Source organism: Fistularia commersonii, chromosome 26 (assembly GCF_037954325.1).
Source record: "Fistularia commersonii isolate RoL2024-O1a breed Wild chromosome 26, RoL_Fcom_v1.0, whole genome shotgun sequence".
In the NCBI taxonomy this organism is placed as follows: Eukaryota; Metazoa; Chordata; class Actinopteri; order Syngnathiformes; family Fistulariidae; genus Fistularia; species Fistularia commersonii.
The window spans coordinates 7619130-7638814 of NC_141309.1; the positions used below are offsets into that span (position 1 = coordinate 7619130).

The window sequence follows — 19685 nt, forward strand, 5'->3', positions numbered from 1 at the left end:
GCAAATCAGCCAAACGCCTGGAGCCAGGTTGACGGACTGAGAATGATGCTCGTGATTGGTGGATGAAGAGGGCCGGTGTTGACACTAGGTTGCTATCAGCACATCCTCGGAACAGAGACAAAGAAAAAATAATAAAACATCCATTGAAAGAGTGAGAATGGAAGAAAGGATCTGTCTGATTTTAGATTGAATCTGCTTATCACCACTTGCCTTTTTATTTTAAACCGTGTCCCCTCTTGGTCACGTAAAATTCCCTGTTCATCCCAGTTCAGTTGATTTTCCTGTTTTCTGCCATTCTCACTTATTATCATATCTCAGTTTTACTCCTTTGGATTTAATCATAACACCATAATCCCTGATGTTGCGTGAACAGCTCACATATAAAAAAAAGCCCTCTAGCGATGACAATTAGAACTACAGAGGTTATGCAAATTGGAAATAATAAATGAAAGAGTCATATTCATTCATCGAAATCAGTTTACAGGAAAGCAAAAGAAAAAATGTTCATCATCATTTGCACAGGACATGATTCTGAACAGTTCCCATATGTTCACAATGGTTAATAATACAAAACACATATTCACAATATGAAACAGATCAAAAGTGCTGCAATATAATTAATGGTTAAAAACTAATAGTTTACAAAGGCTTGTATGTGTGTTTATTTTCATGTAGCACTTTATCTGGGAGAAAATGAGTGAATCAAAAAAAAAAAAACAGTATAAAAGTCAACTCAGCCGACAGTATGCAAAAGTTACAAAATGATACTCAACATTACAATTGTGCCCTGATGAGAGGACAATTGAAAAAGATGTGAAATGCACCAATGCATTTCAAACTAGTTGATGACTATGCTCAACACCCATGTTTTATTATTTACAATTAGTTTTGGATTAAGTAAATGTAAGATCAGAGAAAGCGGGTGTTCTCGTTGGTGGAATGAGATTAACCCATGTTCTCCATGCTAACCGGATTTATTTGTACACTTTCCAGACATTAGGATTGTTCTTTGTAATACATAAAACTCCTCATCAATCATTCAGTAATATTTATCAAATCAAAATAATGTCCAGTAGAAACGGTATTCCTTCCAAGCTAGCTATTCCGTGCAAACTCAGGAACCTCCTGCACCATGTTGACCTTAAGGTCGCCCTGGCTTTCCAGGACCAGAGCAGGGTGGCACGGCTGCGCAAAACCCTGACCAAAAGCACCAAGTAGCTGACCACTCTGGGCGTTGTAGAAACACAAGCAACCGTGCTGGTAATCCAGGACGGTGCCCACTCTCTGCGGCGTCTCGATCACGAACAAACTGGATTGAATGGAATCGTGGAGCAACTGGAATCTGCAACTGGAGGAACAAAAAAGATGGTGGATGGTTTTTATGGATCATGGATCACTTCGGGAAATGACAGGAGATGCTTTAAGAATAAGAATAAGAACAACTTTAGTAATCCCGAAGGAAATTGCTGTGGAACGCACCCAGATGGAGTTGGGATGCACTGTAAACACCATGACAGACTGTCATCACCCAGTGAGCTGGTTTTATTTGCCGCACTGCGTGTCACGCCAAGCCTGTAAGCTTTGCATCCTGAGACGATGGTCTCCCAGTAGTAGTGACCCCGTGCTGGTAACAGCTCACCTAGGATGGAGGCGTAACTGGAAAAACAACTAAAGTTTATTAGAATCTATCAATAAGGTACTTTAACATACATCTATTAACACTAGAGAATAAAAAAAAAAACACCATTGGCTCAGTTTAGCAAATAGCTCTTTCTATTCCCAAGGGATTCCTTCCATTTTTTATCACTAACATTGAAATTTCAGGGGAATACTTTATGGAATTTAGTATTAATATACTAATGTAATTTTACCATCATTTTTAGAATTATATCAATATCACCATTGAATTATCAGAATCCAAATGGAAAAAAAAGTCTGACAAACTGAAACTTGAATGGACAAAGGTCTAAATGAAAACAAGAGAAATGATGAAATAATCACAGTAAGATAATTAGGAAACTGTCAAATCAAAAAAAAATTACAGCATGAAGATAGTATTAAATATACTTCATTAGGCAGCCATAAAATATGTTTATATATATATATATATATATATACATATATATATATTATACATAGATATATACAAATAATAAACTAAACTTTTAAGTAATGCATCATTATTATTCTTGTCAACATATAGAGATTTCTGGATAAAAATGTCCACTAATTTCAACATGTAATAAAGTGTAACGATTGGTTGACCATAAAATAATGCTGAGGTTAAATACCATTAAATGTACCCTTTGTGTTAAGTTGTGTTAAAAAGTAATATTTAAAAGTTCCCAGTAGGTTCTTAAGTGGAGGGAGACGACTGACGATATTAAACTCACTGTTGATCTGCAAGGAGGTGTTGTTTATTAACATCCTGCGAAAAGTAAACTGTGGTCTGGTCTGCTGACAACTCCAGAGCAGGATGCGCTGAGGCTTTCAGCAACCTGAACCGTGTTCCTGAAAATAGCAGCATGCGAACAAAAATAACCGGATAAGCACATAAATCAAGGTAAAAAGCACAATATTGAGTGTGTGCATTGCAACCTTTGGTGGAAATGAGTGCCGCCTCGCTCTGCTCGCTGGCTCCGGCCTCGTTCACAGCTTTGATGTAAAACAGGTAATTCTCATTGGGCTGCAGGAGAACACCGTGTTCACAGCCCTTGATACCCGAGATCGATCTGTAAATACACAGCAATTAAACTCAATTCTTTTGCAATGCAGAGACTAGTATGTTTGATTCTACTTGTTTTTCTGAGTATTGTGCGCCGCACATAACGACATCACATTATTACATAAGTGAAATAAGGCGGCCCTTGAAATATTTTTTATGTGAAGCTAAAGGACAAATGTTGGTCAAGGACGACAGCTCGGTTTCTAACAGTGGCTCTGGAGGTCTCTGGATGCCATCCAGTAGTGGTATTCTATTCTGCATATTTTGGTATTAATCCAACATCAAGTAAATACAGGGCCAGTATCACTGAATCCGATACTTTTCAATACTTAAGGTGGCCTAACATCAAAATGCTTTATCTCAATGAATTTTGATGATTTTGAAGGGTTTTTGTGATGTGTCCCTTTTTGATAATAAAATTGTTAAAATCTAAGACAGGATTGGGACAAAGTTTGAAATTTCCCCACTGTTGAACGACTAAAGGCATTGTTTTTTTCTGACAAAATCATTTCTCAGGTAGTGTTCAAAAACTATCACACAAAAATCAAATAAAAATTTTACTGTTCTACTTTTTTCCTTAAAAAAAATGTTCAAAATTATCACTCAACAATAAATATTAGAAATATCTAAAATAATTTTTTTTCCAGTAAAATGTTAAGGGAATTCAATACAAAAATAAACATTTCCCTCCTTCAGGGCACTGCCTTTCCAGTACAATGACTGAGAAAAGTTAAATAAATAAACATAAAAAACAAGAATGCACAGAGGCGCACAACCTGCGTCGTGCACGTGCTGGTGGCAGTTGCCGCTTTGACGAAAGCACAGCAGTGCATACTTGTGCAAAAGTGTAGAAAGCGTTGACCTTATTACACTAGTATCAATCCGATATTGACTTTGGTATCAATATTTGGATGGAGCCGCCCACCACTAACATCCAGAAAAGCTATTCTCTCATTAGGTATGGTGATCCTATGATGGTTAGAGTGATTAGAGCTTGAGTAAAGCAACAAAAAGTAGGTAGTCATCCAGATTTTAAGACGTGTCTCAGGTTTGAAGAGGTACAACTAGGTGTCATCTGCATAGAAGTGCACATTTACCTAAAGGAGGCCTTAGGCACAACCTTTAGCCAGCATAGAATGCCGGGATCCATCCAAAAATATATTAGCGTACACAGACCAGACCTACCTGCACCCTCAAAACCGCCCGGAAAGATCCACCGCCAGAATTAGATCCCAGTAACTACTGCTTGAGCCTCAGTCCATGTGATCTGACCGCTTTCTCTCGGTTGTTTCACATTCTGAGCATTTTGGCTACAACTTGTCTAATTTTGATCTAGATATGTCCCCTGAAGGTAGTTGTACCTTAGTTTCCACCTAATGACGCCCTTAACAACCCCCTTAAGTGTGGTTTCTACACAACAACTCTTCCATTTGCATAGCAAGCCAACCCTGGTGATTATATGCGGAAACTCCTCTCAGTCCTTTCGAACTCAACAAGCCCAAGATAGGAGGTGTAACATCTACATGGGAAGAAAATCAAGTCCAGTTGCTGCAAGAAGATTTTGTAAAGAATTTACCTAAAAGAAGCGCATACGGGGTTAAAACCGTACTGATCCGAGCACAGAAACTTGTGGAGCACCATACCCTAGTTTGGTGTACACAGAAAATTCTGTTGTGATTTGGCGTTACATCAATAAAATTTGACTTGAAGTCAAAGTTTGTTCGATTCCAATAAATGTCCAAGGGTGATGTCACTTTTGAGACCCACCTGAGGCCCTCTCCCTCCAGCTCGTACTGACGGCAGTACTCCAAAGTGTAACTCTGTTCGGGAGTCTGTGGTCCTGGGCTCCATCTCAACGTGGCCGAATCCCACATGACACTGCAGAGCTCTGTGTCAATTACCGGCACTGATGGAGCTGCCAGAAAAAAAAACAAACAGCGGGATTACCGACACAGTGACCCGTTTCCCACTGCAAAGGAAAACCCAAGCAGCGAGCCAGATGGAAACTCAACAGAGATGAGGGAGATGAAAAACTCCCCCTCTGATAAAAATTGAATGTTCAATCAGCCGGGCCGGTGTTCAGTTTTCAGTTTCGCTGCGTGGACTGACCAGTTTTGAAGGCGAGCCTCTCGCTGGGCAGAGAGCAGCCGGTGTAGTTGACCGCCATCACCCACACTTTGTAATTTTTCTCAGGTTCCAGCTCCTCTAGGACGCAGTAACTCTCCTTCACCGTCACACGGTACTCCTCCGATATGGCTGTGGAGCGCAGATACTTACTAAAACTATCTGAAATGCTTCATCTTCATTTCTATATATGTAAACATCTTGGAGAAAAAGAAAACTGTCTGTTGATATGTAACACTCTTATAATGTCCTTTTGGCTAAAAGGCCACACAAAAATTGTATTTAATATTTTACAATTATTAATACTTATATTTATATAAATGTCTTTAAAATGAATATACATTTATATATTTATTATATTTATATAAAATATTATATAAAAATTTTTATCCATTCCAAATGCACAATAGTGCATCAAAATGAGCAATACATTTGTCGTTAAATTGAGGCTATGTTCATCTTATCAAACTCAAGTGAAGTAAAAGTGAAGTAGAGATGTTTTAAAAAAAAAATAGAAAAAAATGGAATTATCAAAATGATCATTCCAATTTTTTTTTACTTTTTTTTTGAAAAGTGAAGTAGAGATGTTTAAAAAAAACAAAAATAGAAAAAAATGAAATGATCATTAGCCGCATAAACATCGTCCCAACGGTGTTAACCTCCTTGTGGGTCCTCCATGCAGTACACCTGGAAACAGTCGATGATGTCTTCAGGGTTGACCCTCCAGTAAACGGTGACGCTGGTGCTGGTGGCCGAGCCGGGCTCCTGGGGTTGAAGAGCGGGTCTTTGGGGCACTGTGGCACAGAGCAAGACCGATTCATGGCTATTATCCACAAATCCCGATTCCAATAAAGTTAGGATGTGGTGCAAAACGTAGGTAAAAACAGAATATCATGATTTGCAAACCATTTTCAACCAATATTCAGTTGAATACACAACAAAGACACTTAATGTGCAAACTGACAAACTTTTTGCAAATAATCACTCATGTTGGATTTAATGCCTGCAACACATTCCAAAGAAATTTGGAATAGGAGGATTTTTACTACTGTGTGGTCACCTTTCCTTTTAACAATATTCAATAAGCATTTTGGAACTGAGGACACTAAATGTTTAAAGCTTTGGAAGTGGAATTCTTTCTCATTCTTGCTTTATGTACAGTCCGGGGTTTACGTCATTTTCTTTCTGCGCCGCATAATGCACCACAATTGCATACACCGACGTCCCTGAAAAAGACACCGCTTTGAACACAAGTTCCTCCAAGATTCAAGATTCAAAGCGTTTATTGTCGCATATACAGTGTAGAACCGTGTTTCCTTAAACAATGCAGCTCCTACTTTGTTGTCCGCGGTGCGTTTGGATATGTATTAATAAGAAATAATGATAGTAAATATTATTATAAATATGAACAGTGTCGGCAGTGCGATAAGTCATTTGAGTGCAGCTTGGTGTTTAACTCACAAAGTGCAGGTGCAAGGATGAGTGCAGTTTACCTGTATGTGCAAAACATGTATGTGCAAGTTCCCCATGCCATGGGCACCAACACACTCCCCATACCATCACAGACGCCGAACTTTGTGCAACTAACAATCAAAATGGTCCTTTTCCTCTTTGGAGGGCATGACGTCCAACATTTCCAAAGACAATTTGAAATGTAGACTCAGCTGATCGCTTCACACTTTTCCACTTTGCATCAGTCAATTTCAGATGAGCCAGTGGCTGAGAGAAGCCAGTGGCGTTTCTGGGCGTTGTTGATGTATGGCTTTCACCTTGCATGGTACAGTTTTAACTTGCATTTGTGGATGCAGCGACAAACTATATTAACTGACGATGTTTTTTTTTGAAGTCTTCCTGCGCCCATGTGGCAATATCCTTTACACAAAGACGCTGGTTTTAATGCAGAACCGTCTGAGGGATCGAAAGTCACAGGTATTAAATATCGGTTTTCGGCTTTTCTCCAGATTCTCTGAATCTTTTGCCGATATTATGGATCGCAGATGACCACTAAATTACATTACATTACATTACATTTGGCAGACGCTTTTATCCAAAGTGACTTACAATAGAATAGAATAGAAGAAATTCCTTGCAATCGCATGCTGAAAAATGTTGTTGTACAACTTGGTCATGCAGTTGTTCATGAAGTGGTGAACCTCGCTCCATCCTTGCTTGTGAACGATTTTTTGGGATTCAAAGTCACCAGTGGAATATTCAAAACAGGTGTTTTTTCGAGCATTTCTCAACTTCCCCTGTCTTTTGTTGCATCTGTCCCAGTTTTTTTTGGAGTGAGTTGCAGGCATCACATTCAAAATGAGTGAATATTTGCAATAAAAACAAGAACTTTTATCAGTTTGAACATTAAATATGCTGTCTTTTGTGTGTATTCAACTGAATATAGGTTAAAAGTGATTTCTAAATCTGTACGTTTTCCACGACGTCCCAACTTCATTGGAATCGAGGTTTGAACAAACAGCAGAAATAAGGCTACCTGCAGATTTTTATCAGTGGATTAATCTCCTTATAAAAGGACACACCTGGGATACCCTTCCTTTGCGTGAGATTTGAGTTGGAGGCATTTCCCGTGGCGAAATCCTTGAACACCAGCAATCCTTTGGAGCCCAGCTCCAGCGACATGGTTGCCCGCAGAGCCGCCTCAAGCCTGTCCGCAACAACCACACCAAATAACTTCGGGGGATGATGTCATGGTCGGCATACGACACAAGCAGCCAAAACAGGCTGTAAACGGACCCAGATCTTAAGAGTTTTTAAACATCCTCTCTTACGCGTGTCATGTTTCAGAGAGCATTTACAGGATTGTCTCAGAAAATCAGAATATTGTGATAAAGTTCTTTCTCTTCTGTGATGCAATTAAAAAAACAAAAATGACTTTTCATGATATTCTAGTATTTTGAGATAGGAGGCTTTAGCAGAGGCTGAGATCAAGCGCCGCAAATACGCAGTCACGTCCAGCGTATTTGTCAAATATCTGGTCCAATTGGTGATTCCTGTGTAACTGTCATTACACTCTGTGATGGACAGTATACTGAATTTAGACAATGTCATATATTGTGTGTGTTTGCATCATATAAAAGACAATGTGAGACATTTAGCTGAACATTAAGTAAAGTTTCCATACATTTAGAATACAGTCTTGCACTAAAGTAGTATCAGAATGGAAATATTCAGGTAACATACAAGCATCTTGGACTTTTTCCCAAGTGCACTATGTGAATGAATATACAGGACAGTTTCAGAAAATTTGAATATCGTGATAATGCTCTTTATCTTCTGTAATGCAATTAAAAAAACAAAAATTACTTTTTCATGAGATTCTAATATTTTGTGATAGGATTTTTGAGTTTTCTTAAGATGTACGCCATAATCAGCAATATTAAAATTGTAAAAGGCTTGCAATATTTCAGTTGCTTGGTGATGAATCCAGAATGTATGACATTTTTGTTTTTGTAATTGCATTACAGAAGATAAAGAACTTTATCACAATATTCTAATTTTCTAAGACAGTCCTGTAAACTCAAGCGCCATGCAAATGATGGTTATCTTTTAAATGCATGGCAGTAAACTCAAGTTTCACAATGTATAAGTCAAAAAAAAACAGAATAAAATCTACTTCATCCCTTTGTGCACCACCATATTCTGGAGCTCTTGACACAGTAAGAATTAATTTTTTGTACTGTTATTTTAAGCCTGATTTAAACCGACAACTTAGTTTGGCGACGGTTAAACTGATGAAAATAATGACATTTTGTTTTTAGAAATGCAGCGCTAATACTGCTGTCAACAAGACCATGATCAAGTTTTCAGACACGAATTAGATTTTTAAATCTTGCAGTTACCGCCCTCTAAATAAGCCAAAACCTGCCTTTCTATTACCCCACTGCGAATACCTCTGCAGATCAAGCTGTATCCGTGTTAGTTCGCACTCCATTCATTTGAGAGTACATTACCTTTCCTGGATGTCTTTGGGTGCCTGATGGGAGGGGAGATTGGAAGGGATTTAACAGAATACCATAGGAAGTGGCCGACGTAAAGTCATTTTGACTCACCCGCGTGTCGGTCTCAGCCTCTCTGGCCGTCGTCTCCAGAGTGGCCTTAGCGGATTCAATGCTCTCCTGAAAGGAGACGATCTGGTCATACAGCTGCTCCAGCTTGGCCTTCTTCTCCTCCTCCATGCTGATGGACATGGTGTTGTACTGTTCCATCACCAGAGCCATCATTTCTTCATTCTGGGCCTGCATTGCCGCCTCGCTCTCCACAAACTGGTCCTGGAGAAGATGAGAAGAACAAAACACGGCTTGTGTTTTACACGGTAAACTCCATATGGGTTTGTGTTAATTCATGCTCTCAATAACTTATAATATTTGATAGAATGAGCTCGTCCGACATTACCTCCACAGAATTGTAGGCCAACTCCAGCTCAGATACCAGGTCCTCGATGTTCTCGGACCGTCCTTGCAGCTCTGAGATCCAGTCTCCCAGCCTCTCCTGGAGAAAAAAAAAGACATGACGAGTTTGATTTCACAGCCTCTTTCCATGAGAAAATAAAAAATAAATATCGTCGTAAGAATGGAAACGGTATAGGACAGAGGTAAGTTCGCTTCATGACAAACAGCTCGGATGTTTAGAGTGAATCAGAACGTATTATTTGACGAAATGTCGCAAAATGTAACTTTAATCGGGTTTAATCATTGATACCCCGCAGCTGAAAATCTCATCGCACATAAAACACGGACGTGATTAAGAGGGGAAGCTGACGGCTGACCCGATGCTGACCCAGAGGGGCCGCCGAGGGGGAGAGAACAGCGCATGTGAACAGATCGAGTATCGGTTACCGTACGATGACGTCCTGGCGGACCTTTCCACCGATCGGACCGATGCGTTACGACACAACAATCTGATGTGCATGAGCAGAGGCTGAGATCAAGCGCCGCAAATACACAGTCACAGTCGAGTGTATTTGTCAAATATCCGGTCCCATTTCTGATTCCTGTGTAACTGTCATTACACTCTGTGATGAACAGTATACTGAATTTGGACGATGTCATATATTGTGTGTGTTTGCATCATATAATGGACGATGCGAAACATTTAGCTGAAAATTAAGTAAAGTTTCCATACATTTAGAATACAGTCTTGCACTAAAGTAGTATTAGAATGGAAATACTCAGGTAACATACAACTATTTTGGACTTTTTCCCATGTGCACTATGTGAATAAATATACAGGACTGTTTCAGAAAATTTGAATATTGTGATAAAGTTCTTTATCTTCTGTAATTCAATTAAAAAAACTAAAGTACTTTTCATGATATTCTAATATTCTGAGATAGGATTTTTGAGTTTTCTTAAGATGTAAGCCATAATCAGCAATATTAAAATGATAAAAGGCTTGCAATATTTCAGTTGCTTTGTTATGAATCCAGAATTCTGAGATGTAGTTACTGTAAAGCATTTCACCTCATCAGTAGAAGTGGGGTCCTTGTTATATTTATATATTCTTGGCTCACGGATAATAATTTTCTCATCCTATTTGAAGATTATTTTATGTGCAAAAACACACTGTTGATTTGTATTTGAAGATGAGTTACCCAAAATGTTTTAGCTCATGTTATTGAGAGGCTAAGAAGTGATATAATGTAGTTTTTTTTTTCCCTTTTCTGGACTACAGATAAAGATATCACATTTTGTAATACGGCCCTAAAAAATACAATATATAGAGATGTTCATGTATGTTCATTGTACTATGTCTTTGAGTACTGTTGGATGAAAATAATTGTTCCAAAATAATTCCCAGTTAGATATATAAAGTGTAATTTATAATCTATAATAAATCTAAATGTATTCATTTTGAATTATGGGCAAATATCTCAATTTTAAAAACATGTAATTAAGTATTAGTCATTATATTTGGTATGAAGCCAGCATCTGAAGTAATCATTTTGAGGTGGGTTTTTTTTTGTATTTTCTTAATAATATTAGTTTGTTTATGCATTTTATCTGTACCTTGATCTCCTTGAAGGCTTCGTCCACCTCAGTCACCTGATGGCCGCGATGCTCCGCAGACTCTAATTCACTTTCAGACAGCAGATTTTCACACGTCAGGCAAAACCAGTCCATCCCCTGCAGCTCAGCAGCCAAGCGGGCCTGAATCTCCTCTTCCGCGTCGATGATGTCATAGTCGGCCTCGATGAGCTCTTCGTCCGCAAAAACGTCCGAGTCCTGCTGTGTCGTCTCCTTTGCCTCCGTCCTTTCCGCATCAGACACAGGTCCCTCCTCATCTGCAGCCTTTTGTATTTCAGGTTCCGCGATCTCCACGACATCCTGCTTGGAAATCACTTCATACTCCAGCTCCTCAATGGCAACTTCCAGACCATCTTCATCAGTTTTGTATGGCTCATTCTTTGGCACGTCATCTTCTCTTTGCGGGCTGGTCTCAGGGCTTAAACCCTGTCTGAAAAAGTTGTTTTCCGAGAAATCTTCCACCGATTGCCCAAGATCTTGTTGCCCTGATAGATCCTCCTGAGGGGCAAAGCTTCTCAGTGGTGAAAAGACACCGGTAAAGTCCTCAGGTGAGTACCTCCCATCCATCTTATCTTCGGGCGATTGTTCTCGGCTGAGAGCAGGTTCTGCTTCCTGGTGAGGTTCTGTTATTGTTTCTTCAACCGGTGTTTGTACAAGATCTTCTTGTCGTCCGGATAGATCCTCCCGAGGAGCAAAGCTCGTCAGATGTGTCGAGGTCAAGACACTATCCCCTTTTAAGTACCTCTCTTTCCTCAGCTTCTCTGCCTTGAACTCTTCCAGAGGTGGTGCAGGTGGGTACCTACCCTCCATCTTATCTTCAGGTGATTGTTCTTGACTGAGAAGTTCTGCTTCCTGCAGTGCTTCCGTTATTACTTCTTCAACTGGTGTTGGTACAAGATCTTCTTGTCGCCCGGATAGATCCTCCTGTGGAGTGAAGCTCCTCACAGGTGAGGATGGGCCGTCAACGTCTTGGAACTCCGTAACTGTCCTCCCCTCATTTTGTTTGTCATCTTCCAAGGGTGGTGCATGCGGGTACCTGCCAACCATCCTGTCTTTGGGCGATTCTTCTTGGCTAAGAACAAGTTCTGCTTCCTGTTTCGGTTCTATTATTGCTTCACCAACTGGCATTTGTAAAAGATCTTCTTGTTTCCCAGAAAGATGCTCCTGGGGAGTGTAGCTTGTCAGATAAGTCAAGACACTATCTCCTTTTAAATGCGTCTCTGTTCCCTGCTCTTCTGCATTGTACTCTTCCAAAGGTGAGGCAGGTGGGTACCTGCCCTCCATCTTATCTTTGGGCGATTGTTCTTGACCGAGAACAAGTTCTGCTACCTGTTGAGGTTCTGTTATTGCTTCAACAACTGGTTTTGGTACAAGATCTTCTTGTCGCCCGGATAGATCCTCCTGGGGAGTGAAGCTCCTCACAGGTGAAGAGACACCTTTAAAATCTTGTAACTCCATAACTGTCCTCTGCTCTTCTGCTTTGTCCTCTTCTGAGGGGGATGCAGGTGGGTACCTGCTATCTATTCTGTTTTTGGGCGATTGTTCTTGACCGAGATCAAGTTCACATTCCTTTGGTGGTTCTGTTATTGCGTCTCCAACTGATGTTTGCACAAGATCTCCTTGTTGCCCGGATAGATCTTCCTGGGGAGTGAAGCTCCTCAGAGGTGAAGAGACACCTTTAACATCTTGTAAGTCCATAATTGTCCTTTGGACTTCTGTTTTGTCCTTTTCCAGGAGCGTTGCAGGTGGGTACCTCCCATCAATCTGATATTTGGGCGATTGTTCTTGGCTGAGAACACATTCTGCTTCCCGTTGAGGCTTTGTGATTGTTTCTCCAACCAGCGTTTGTACAAGATCTTCCTGTCGCCCAGATAGATCCTCCAGGGGAGCAAAGCTCCTCAGAGGTGAGGAGACGCCTTCATCTTCTTCTAATTCCGTCTCTGTCCTCTGTTCTACTTTGTCCTCTTCCACGGGTGGTGTGGGTGGGGACCTCAAATCAATTTTATGTCTGGGTGATTGTTCTTGACTTTGAACAAGTTCTGCTTCCGTTTTAGGTTCTGCTATTGCTTCTCCAATTGTTGTTTGTACAAGATCTTCTTTTTGCACAGTAGATCGCTCCTCACTTTCCTGGGGAGCGAAGCTCCTCAGAGGTGAAAGGACGCCTTCATTTTCTTGTAACTTCTCCTCTGTCTTTTGCTCTTCTGGTTTTTCTACCTCATCAGGCGTGGCGGGTTTCAACCCCACATCCATCTCGTTTCCAGATAATTGTTTCCGATTTAGAATAAGTTCTTGATTTGTTTCCTGGTCTGTTATTCCCATTGAGGACTCAGGAGCCTTTAAACACGTATCGATGCTACTGGATGCCAGGACGCCTTCGGAAGGAGATACAGTGTCACTTTTTGTCACTTCATCTGAAAGCTGGCCGATTGTTATGTCCATCTCCACGGCTTGACCTTTGGGAACCAAGAGGACTACCTCGTCATCTGCGCTGGCTGTCTCCACGGCGACTACTCCAGCGTCTTCCTCAGTTGTGAGTGTAGTTTTGCTACCTACCAGCTTGTCATCATTACCCTGCTGACTTTCTAGGATCTTGTTTGTTTTCTGGAATTTACTCTCAATTGTTTGAACCTCTGATTCATGTAAATTCTCAATGTCAAATTTGGGCAGTTCAACCAAGATACTGTCCATTAAACCATCCTGTTTTTTCCCTTCTTCAGGAGCTGCTGTTCCCCCAGTGCCTGTTACCTCCTGAAGGTCAATCTGGACTTCAGTCTGGCTCTCATTTTCATCCTGCGTTTTTTCGATGACTTTCACCGCTGCATGCACTGCTGGCTCACAGTCCGTGAAAACCTCTACACGTGAAGCGTCTGCAGGAACGACGCTGTTCTCCTCACAAGTCTTGGAAGAACAGAGCATTTCCCTTTCGATCGTCTGACTTTCTTTCACTTCTGCGAGAGTCTCTGCTCTGGCCACAGTAACTTCTTCCTCATCAGCCGCCACCTCTTTGCCGTAAATTTGCGCTTCTTCTGTTAGTTCAGTCTGGATTTTAGGTTCCACAACTGTCTGATGTACATCAGCAATCGCGGAGGCGTTTACTTTTGTCATCTCCGACCCTTCTACAAGCGCCTCCGCTGTTTTATTTGTTGTGCTTTCCAACTGGCTTTGCTGATCGGTTTCAATAATACTTGGTTCGCTAACTTGTTGGACCTCGCAGTCCCCTTTTTCATCCCCTGTCCCTTCTCCCGCCACTTTTGCGTCATTGGTGAGAGCCGGAGGTTCAGTCACCACGCAGCGCTTCTCCTCTTCTGCCCCTTTCTCCTCGATCGCAGCTATTTCATCCCTGTCCTCGTCTTCCGCTGCTCTTGTCAGACATCCCGTCATTTCAAACTCACCCTGCGACCACAGCGTCCTCCCGTCCCTCGCGTTTTTCTTTCCCAGCTCGGCCTGAACCTCCACTGCCGGAGTCTCGTCTTTCAAAGTGAACTTCTCCAAATACCCCTCCGCCTCCTCCGTATCTGACAACCACCTTTTAAAAGCTTTCTCCGACGCCATACTCTCTGCCTCGGAATATTCCTCATCGCTCTTTGTTCGCTCCCCCACTGCATCCTCATAAAGATCGGAGTACATGAAGGACATGGCAGTGGGTTCCTCCAGCAGAATGGGGTCAATGATCTTGGGAGGTCCGGGAGAGATAAAAATAGGGGTCAGAATCGTCTCCTCACTCGCAAACAACACCGAACCGCTCTCCTTCCTTGATCTGTGACTCTCTCTCCTGGATCTCGTCCCCTCTCCATCCTCCCCTTCGCTTTCCCTGCGCTGGATCGCATCAGCGGGAGCCCCCTCTCCGTAGAAGACCTCATCCAGGTGATCTCCGACGATATCCACCTCTGTAACGAAGACGAAAGAGTCCTCTGACGCCGAAGGGCTTTCTGCGGCAGCTTTGCCGGCACACGGCTGCTTTGTTTGTGGTTCCACTGCCGGCTCTTCAACCTCCTTGGGCTGCTTGACTTCTTCTGCAGGTACGACCCTGTCCAGCAGAGTGAACTTCTCAAAGTAGTCAATGTCGCTGACCCCGTCTTTCTGAATGAGTGGTTGTCCAGGTTCAGGGCTTGCCGGCTCTTGAGAAGAGTCGTCCTTCAAGGGCTGGGGAAACATTTCGATTATATAGGTTGTTCTACTGGGTTTTTTTGTTCCGCATGTAAATAGGTGTCACGGTATGTTCAGCAGAGAATAAATGTCAAAGCTAGCGATGATATATACTGCTCAAAAAAATAAAGGGAACACTTGAACAACACAATGTAACTCCAAGTCAATCACACTTCTGTGAAATCATAGTGTCCACTCAGGAAGCAACACAGATTCATTTTGACTTGTTTTAAGGACATTACATCAAAGATGGATCAGCCTGGAGTTTGTTTTTACACTTTAATTTTGAGTGTGATTCCTAATCCAGACCTCCATGGGTTAATACATTTGATTTCCATTGATCATTTTTGTGTGATTTTGTTGTCAGCACATTCAACTGTGTAAAGAGCAAAGTATTTCATAAGAATATTTCATTCATTTAGATCTAGGATGTGTTTTTTAAGTGTTCCCTTTATTTTTTTGAGCAGTGTAAATTGTAATGATTGCATAAAATTATCAGAAAAATAAAAAAAAAAATACCTCATCGCTTTCCTGTGTATCCGTCTCCTCTGGCAGAAGATGGTCTTGTGGAGGCCAGTCACTTCGGGATCTGATCTTGGGAGTCTGGTCCAAATAAAACAAATTGTCCTGAAGCTCCGTGCTTTCCTCCTCGTCCACTGTGGGAAGTTTGGATGGGACCTTGATGTTGAGAATTTCATATCCATCTGAAATCAAACTAAACAGCTGCTGATCTTTGCTTTTGATTTCTTCCAAGTCCGGCCCGGCTTCAATATTTCCCTGCTTGACGTTCGGAAGGGACACCTCCGCCATCTCGGGTCTTTCCCCTCCCAGAGCAGAGTTTGATCTCGAACTGCCCGGTCGGCTCAGCCTGTCCCCGAACCTGCTGCTCCTTCCCCCGGACCGCGTCCTCCTGCGGACAACCTTGTCCTGATCAAAGATTATAGTGATTTTGCCAGCAGCCGCAGAACCCTCCATGCTGCAGGCTTCGGAGACGGAGCTGGTCTCAGAGGCCCAGGGAGTGGAGCAGCGACTAGAAGCCGTCTCCCAAACAATTCCGCTGTCCTCGCTCTGAACCGTCACCATCGAGAATGATGGATCCACCATCAGGCACTGGAGTTTGGGCTTCACTGACTGGTCCTGGACAACCTCTCGCAGGCTGGAGCAAACACAAATGAACAAAATAAGACTGGAACTCTTGATTGCTCACATGAGGAGTTGGGATATGACTCTCCGCTTTGACTACACAGGTCGGGGTAACGTAAGCGGACACAAAATCAATTAATCACATCAAATATTTGAGTAACATGTTGATAGCGGAGGATCCGCCATCATGTTTCGCAGCCCCGATGACGAACCTAAGCTTTGGCAATACCTGCTGATCTCTTCTCAAGATGATTACTTGAGCGGTGTGTATCATCTGCTGCTGGTGGACAGTGCCAAAGCACCGAATGTGAGTAATGAAAAATAACGGGCTCCGGGCCGACTCCCCTGCTATGAATCCATCTTGGACCAAGAAGCCTTGCAGCAAGGTGACATCCCAACATGTCATTCATGTAATATTAGAGAAGGGACACCAAGTCTACTGAGATACTTCCAACATATCAGTGCCACTATTTATGACAGAGGAGGGATATCTGGAGCACCCAACTTGAAATCTTATACACCAGATGTAAAATATGAGATGCCAAATAATATCAGATATCAGATCCGAGCCGTCTTTGGTCACTCAGTTCCTCGTATGATCATATTAGCAGATGATCGATGTTAGTTCCAAAGAGGTTTCCCTTCAACCCCTGTATTAGCTCACGTCTGCCTCTCCATACCCTTTGGCCGATTGCAAACTTGATTAAACAACTTCAGAAAAATGAACCGTCGCTAAGAAGTCCAAAATCATACCGATTTCTACACACTCCACTGAGTTAACCTAAGATCTTACAGCAGAAAAAGACATTCAATGCACTAAAATTGCTCAACAATTGTACTTTTTTTCCTTTTTTTCATTTGCTAGGTCCAAGCAAATGTGAGAACCTGTTTTGTAGCTCCTCCACCTCGTCCTCATCATCCTGGCTGACGACATCCGAGGCTTCAAACTGAAACTCCTGCAGTTCCCTCATCTCCGAGTCCAGACTCTCACACTCGTCCATGTTCCTGCGCTGCCCCGTGTGTGTTATTCCCCTTAAATCTTCGGAGTCTGCTTGATGTTTTAAGCTAGTCTGATTTCCAAAGAGTTGGCCTGTCTGTTTGTGCCATTCTATGTTGGGAGCTGTCCATCTGACTAAGCAAGAGACAGAAATAGACAAGAGAGGGGATTGAGAAGAGGGGAGTGGGGATCGAGAGGTGGAGGGCGTCGGGAAGGGTTCGATCTCGTTCGGCCCAAATTTTGACCCTCGGTGCAAACTGCAAGGCGATAACCCTATTTTCACCACCGACACGAGATTATTATGGATTCGTAAAAGCAATCATAACGCAGTTCTCGGTCACCTTCAGGACAAGGCAATGTGGCTTTAAGATAGAAATCCCACTCACGTAGTTAAATATAGGCCGTGTCCTGGAACAGTACCCCCACCCCCCAAATCCCCCCACCTCCTGCTGACGGCAACAGCGCCGATGGCGGTATATCGGAGTCATCTGAAGGAAAAAAAGAAAAAAGTAAACACACACACACTACAAAAGTTGTCCAAAAAAAAAAGTTCCCCCGGAAAACAGGCCAAAACAAATTTTGGTTGTCAAACCTTTGATTTCCTATTCTTTTTTTTTTTTTTTTTTTTCTCCTCGTTCTCCCGCTTGTAAAATTCACAATACGTAGAAAGCAAACTGACGGATCTCGAGAATAAAATGAAAAAATAGGATGACAGTTTGGATTAAAATACTGGATTTTTTTTGTTTTGATTGATGGACTGTGGTTGTGATGTCTGAATGGAAGTTGATTGATCTTGAATCTCTGATCGCTTTCTACAAAGCTGCAGTTCTTCAAAGATCACCTCTGTGAGACTATGAGGACATAGAAGAGATTCAGTTGTAATGTATCCGATACTGATTGTGCAGAAACACAAAGATTTCCCACCCTTTCAGAGAGCTAAAATACATACATATTAATAACAACAATAATAATAATGCTATTTCATAAGTTCAAGAGCTGAACACAGTATATTCTTCTCATCCGAACCCTTTACTTCAATGTTTATTCTCAGTCGCTGTGATCCAGATATTTCCAGAGGACACTTTTTTTGTTGGACCAGGATCAGCATTCAAAAATTTTTTTTGCACAAAAAAATTTCGATGAGCCCTGAGAAAACCAACTTGCTAAATCTATGAAGGTGGAAATGTTTTTTTTCTTCATCTAACCACTTGGTTAAAGCCCAAGAATTGAGCTGTAGAAAACACTTTTGAGGAGAATATAAGTATTACACTTTACTTGGAAGGCCGCAGATGTCCTAAGTTCTATGTTTAAATAATACTTGAAATACTAACATTTCAAGTATTATATATTTCATGTTGAATTATTTACATTAAAATACTGAAAACAAAGTAAAAGCAAATGGTCTCGAATTGTACAGCAATTGCCCACCTTACTGTTTCAAAGTGCTTCGATATGTTAGTAAACAAATGAGCATATTGTTAATATTCCTCTTCCAAATTAGGAATAATTTTGTTTTTTTTCTTTGCTGACTTTGTCCTTATGATGTCACCTGTGCCAGAATAGACCTTTTCATATTAAGCCAAAGAGGGCAACATTTTACTATATATCCTCTTGATTTTAAACAAATATGACAAATGAACAGAGTAATTACATATCAATATTTCTTTTATCTTACAAGAAAATCCTGTGAACTTTTTATATAAAGTAACGCAAAAAACTTCACAGATTTAATTTCTCAAACACTTAACCCCCAATTACATGATAAATGTCAAATTCAAAGGCATGTTGACGTATAATGAAGAAACCAGGAAAAATTAGCACACACACATACGTACACACTCACACCAGCGTCAATCTTTCTAACTATATGCGAATCTGGAGTGGCATAATGTGGAGCTGTTCTCGCCCACTTTAATCCTGTGAATGTGGAACCAAAGTGACACGAAAAACAACAATTTAGCACTTGAGGTCCCTATGGTACGGTAAATCAAGTGTATCTTAACATGCCTGTAATGAAACCGAGGTCACCTCGGCGTACAATGGGAACATTAACTTAAGAACGAATCGGACACTTTAAGACATCGTAAGGAAGAAGAAAAGGATTGCAGGCATTCATTCATGAGAAAAAAGCAGACTGGATAATAAAGCCTATTGTTTTTAATAGCACGACGACTGTGCTACAGACCTGCAAAAGCAGAAAAAAAAAGCACGTTTTAAACCAGTTTCCACATACTGTATGTGGGGCGGAAAAAAAAAATTGAGAATGTCTATGCATTGGGGCTCCACACATGCCCGATGCCAGTTTTCCAAAGTTTAAAACATCTGCTGTCACTTGAATACGCTTAGATATAAGCGTGTGAAAAAGCCCCGTTGAAGCGATTCACTCTGTGACAACGAAGCGACCTTTCTTATCTCGCTGCGGGTCGACTCTCTGGTGCCATCCCACGACTACCGCATCAGCGCTCCGGTTCCACTCGGCGCTGCATTACCGTCACTTGACAAAGGCAGAAAA

At 41.5% G+C, this 19685-nt stretch overlaps 1 protein-coding gene across 2 annotated transcripts; it reads right to left on the reverse strand.

Moving 5' to 3' along the window:
* Nucleotides 1-461: 461 nt before the first annotated feature.
* On the reverse strand, nt 462-17290 carry cmya5 (cardiomyopathy associated 5). Of its 2 annotated transcripts, none has more exons than XM_086174425.1 (14): nt 17062-17290; nt 15553-16189; nt 10870-15030; nt 9257-9352; nt 8914-9132; nt 8815-8837; nt 7384-7508; nt 5509-5643; nt 4835-4981; nt 4493-4640; nt 2599-2732; nt 2394-2511; nt 1480-1656; nt 462-1348 (listed from the first exon to the last, which is right to left on the reverse strand). In XM_086174425.1, exons 1-14 carry the CDS (start codon nt 17175-17177, stop codon nt 1096-1098), a joined length of 6489 nt encoding a protein of 2162 aa, XP_086030551.1. In that variant the 5' UTR covers nt 17178-17290; the 3' UTR covers nt 462-1095. The 2 variants fall into 2 exon arrangements, with proteins under 2 accessions (XP_086030551.1, XP_086030550.1); XM_086174424.1 differs by having other exon boundaries at nt 954-1348; nt 1480-1668.
* Between the last annotated feature and the right edge of the window lie 2395 nt (nt 17291-19685).

Coding starts and splice junctions, on each gene's coding strand:
- cmya5 (XM_086174424.1), bottom strand. CDS start 17,177: ATGGACGAGTGTGAGAGTCTGGACTCGGAGATGAGGGAACTGCAGGAG. Junction 2,733..4,492: donor CTGGAGGGAGAGGGCCTCAG/GTGGGTCTCAAA, acceptor GTGTATTTACAG/ATCGATCTCGGGTATCAAGG. Junction 1,669..2,393: donor CACCTCCTTGCAGATCAACA/GTGAGTTTAATA, acceptor AATAAACTTTAG/TTGTTTTTCCAGTTACGCCT.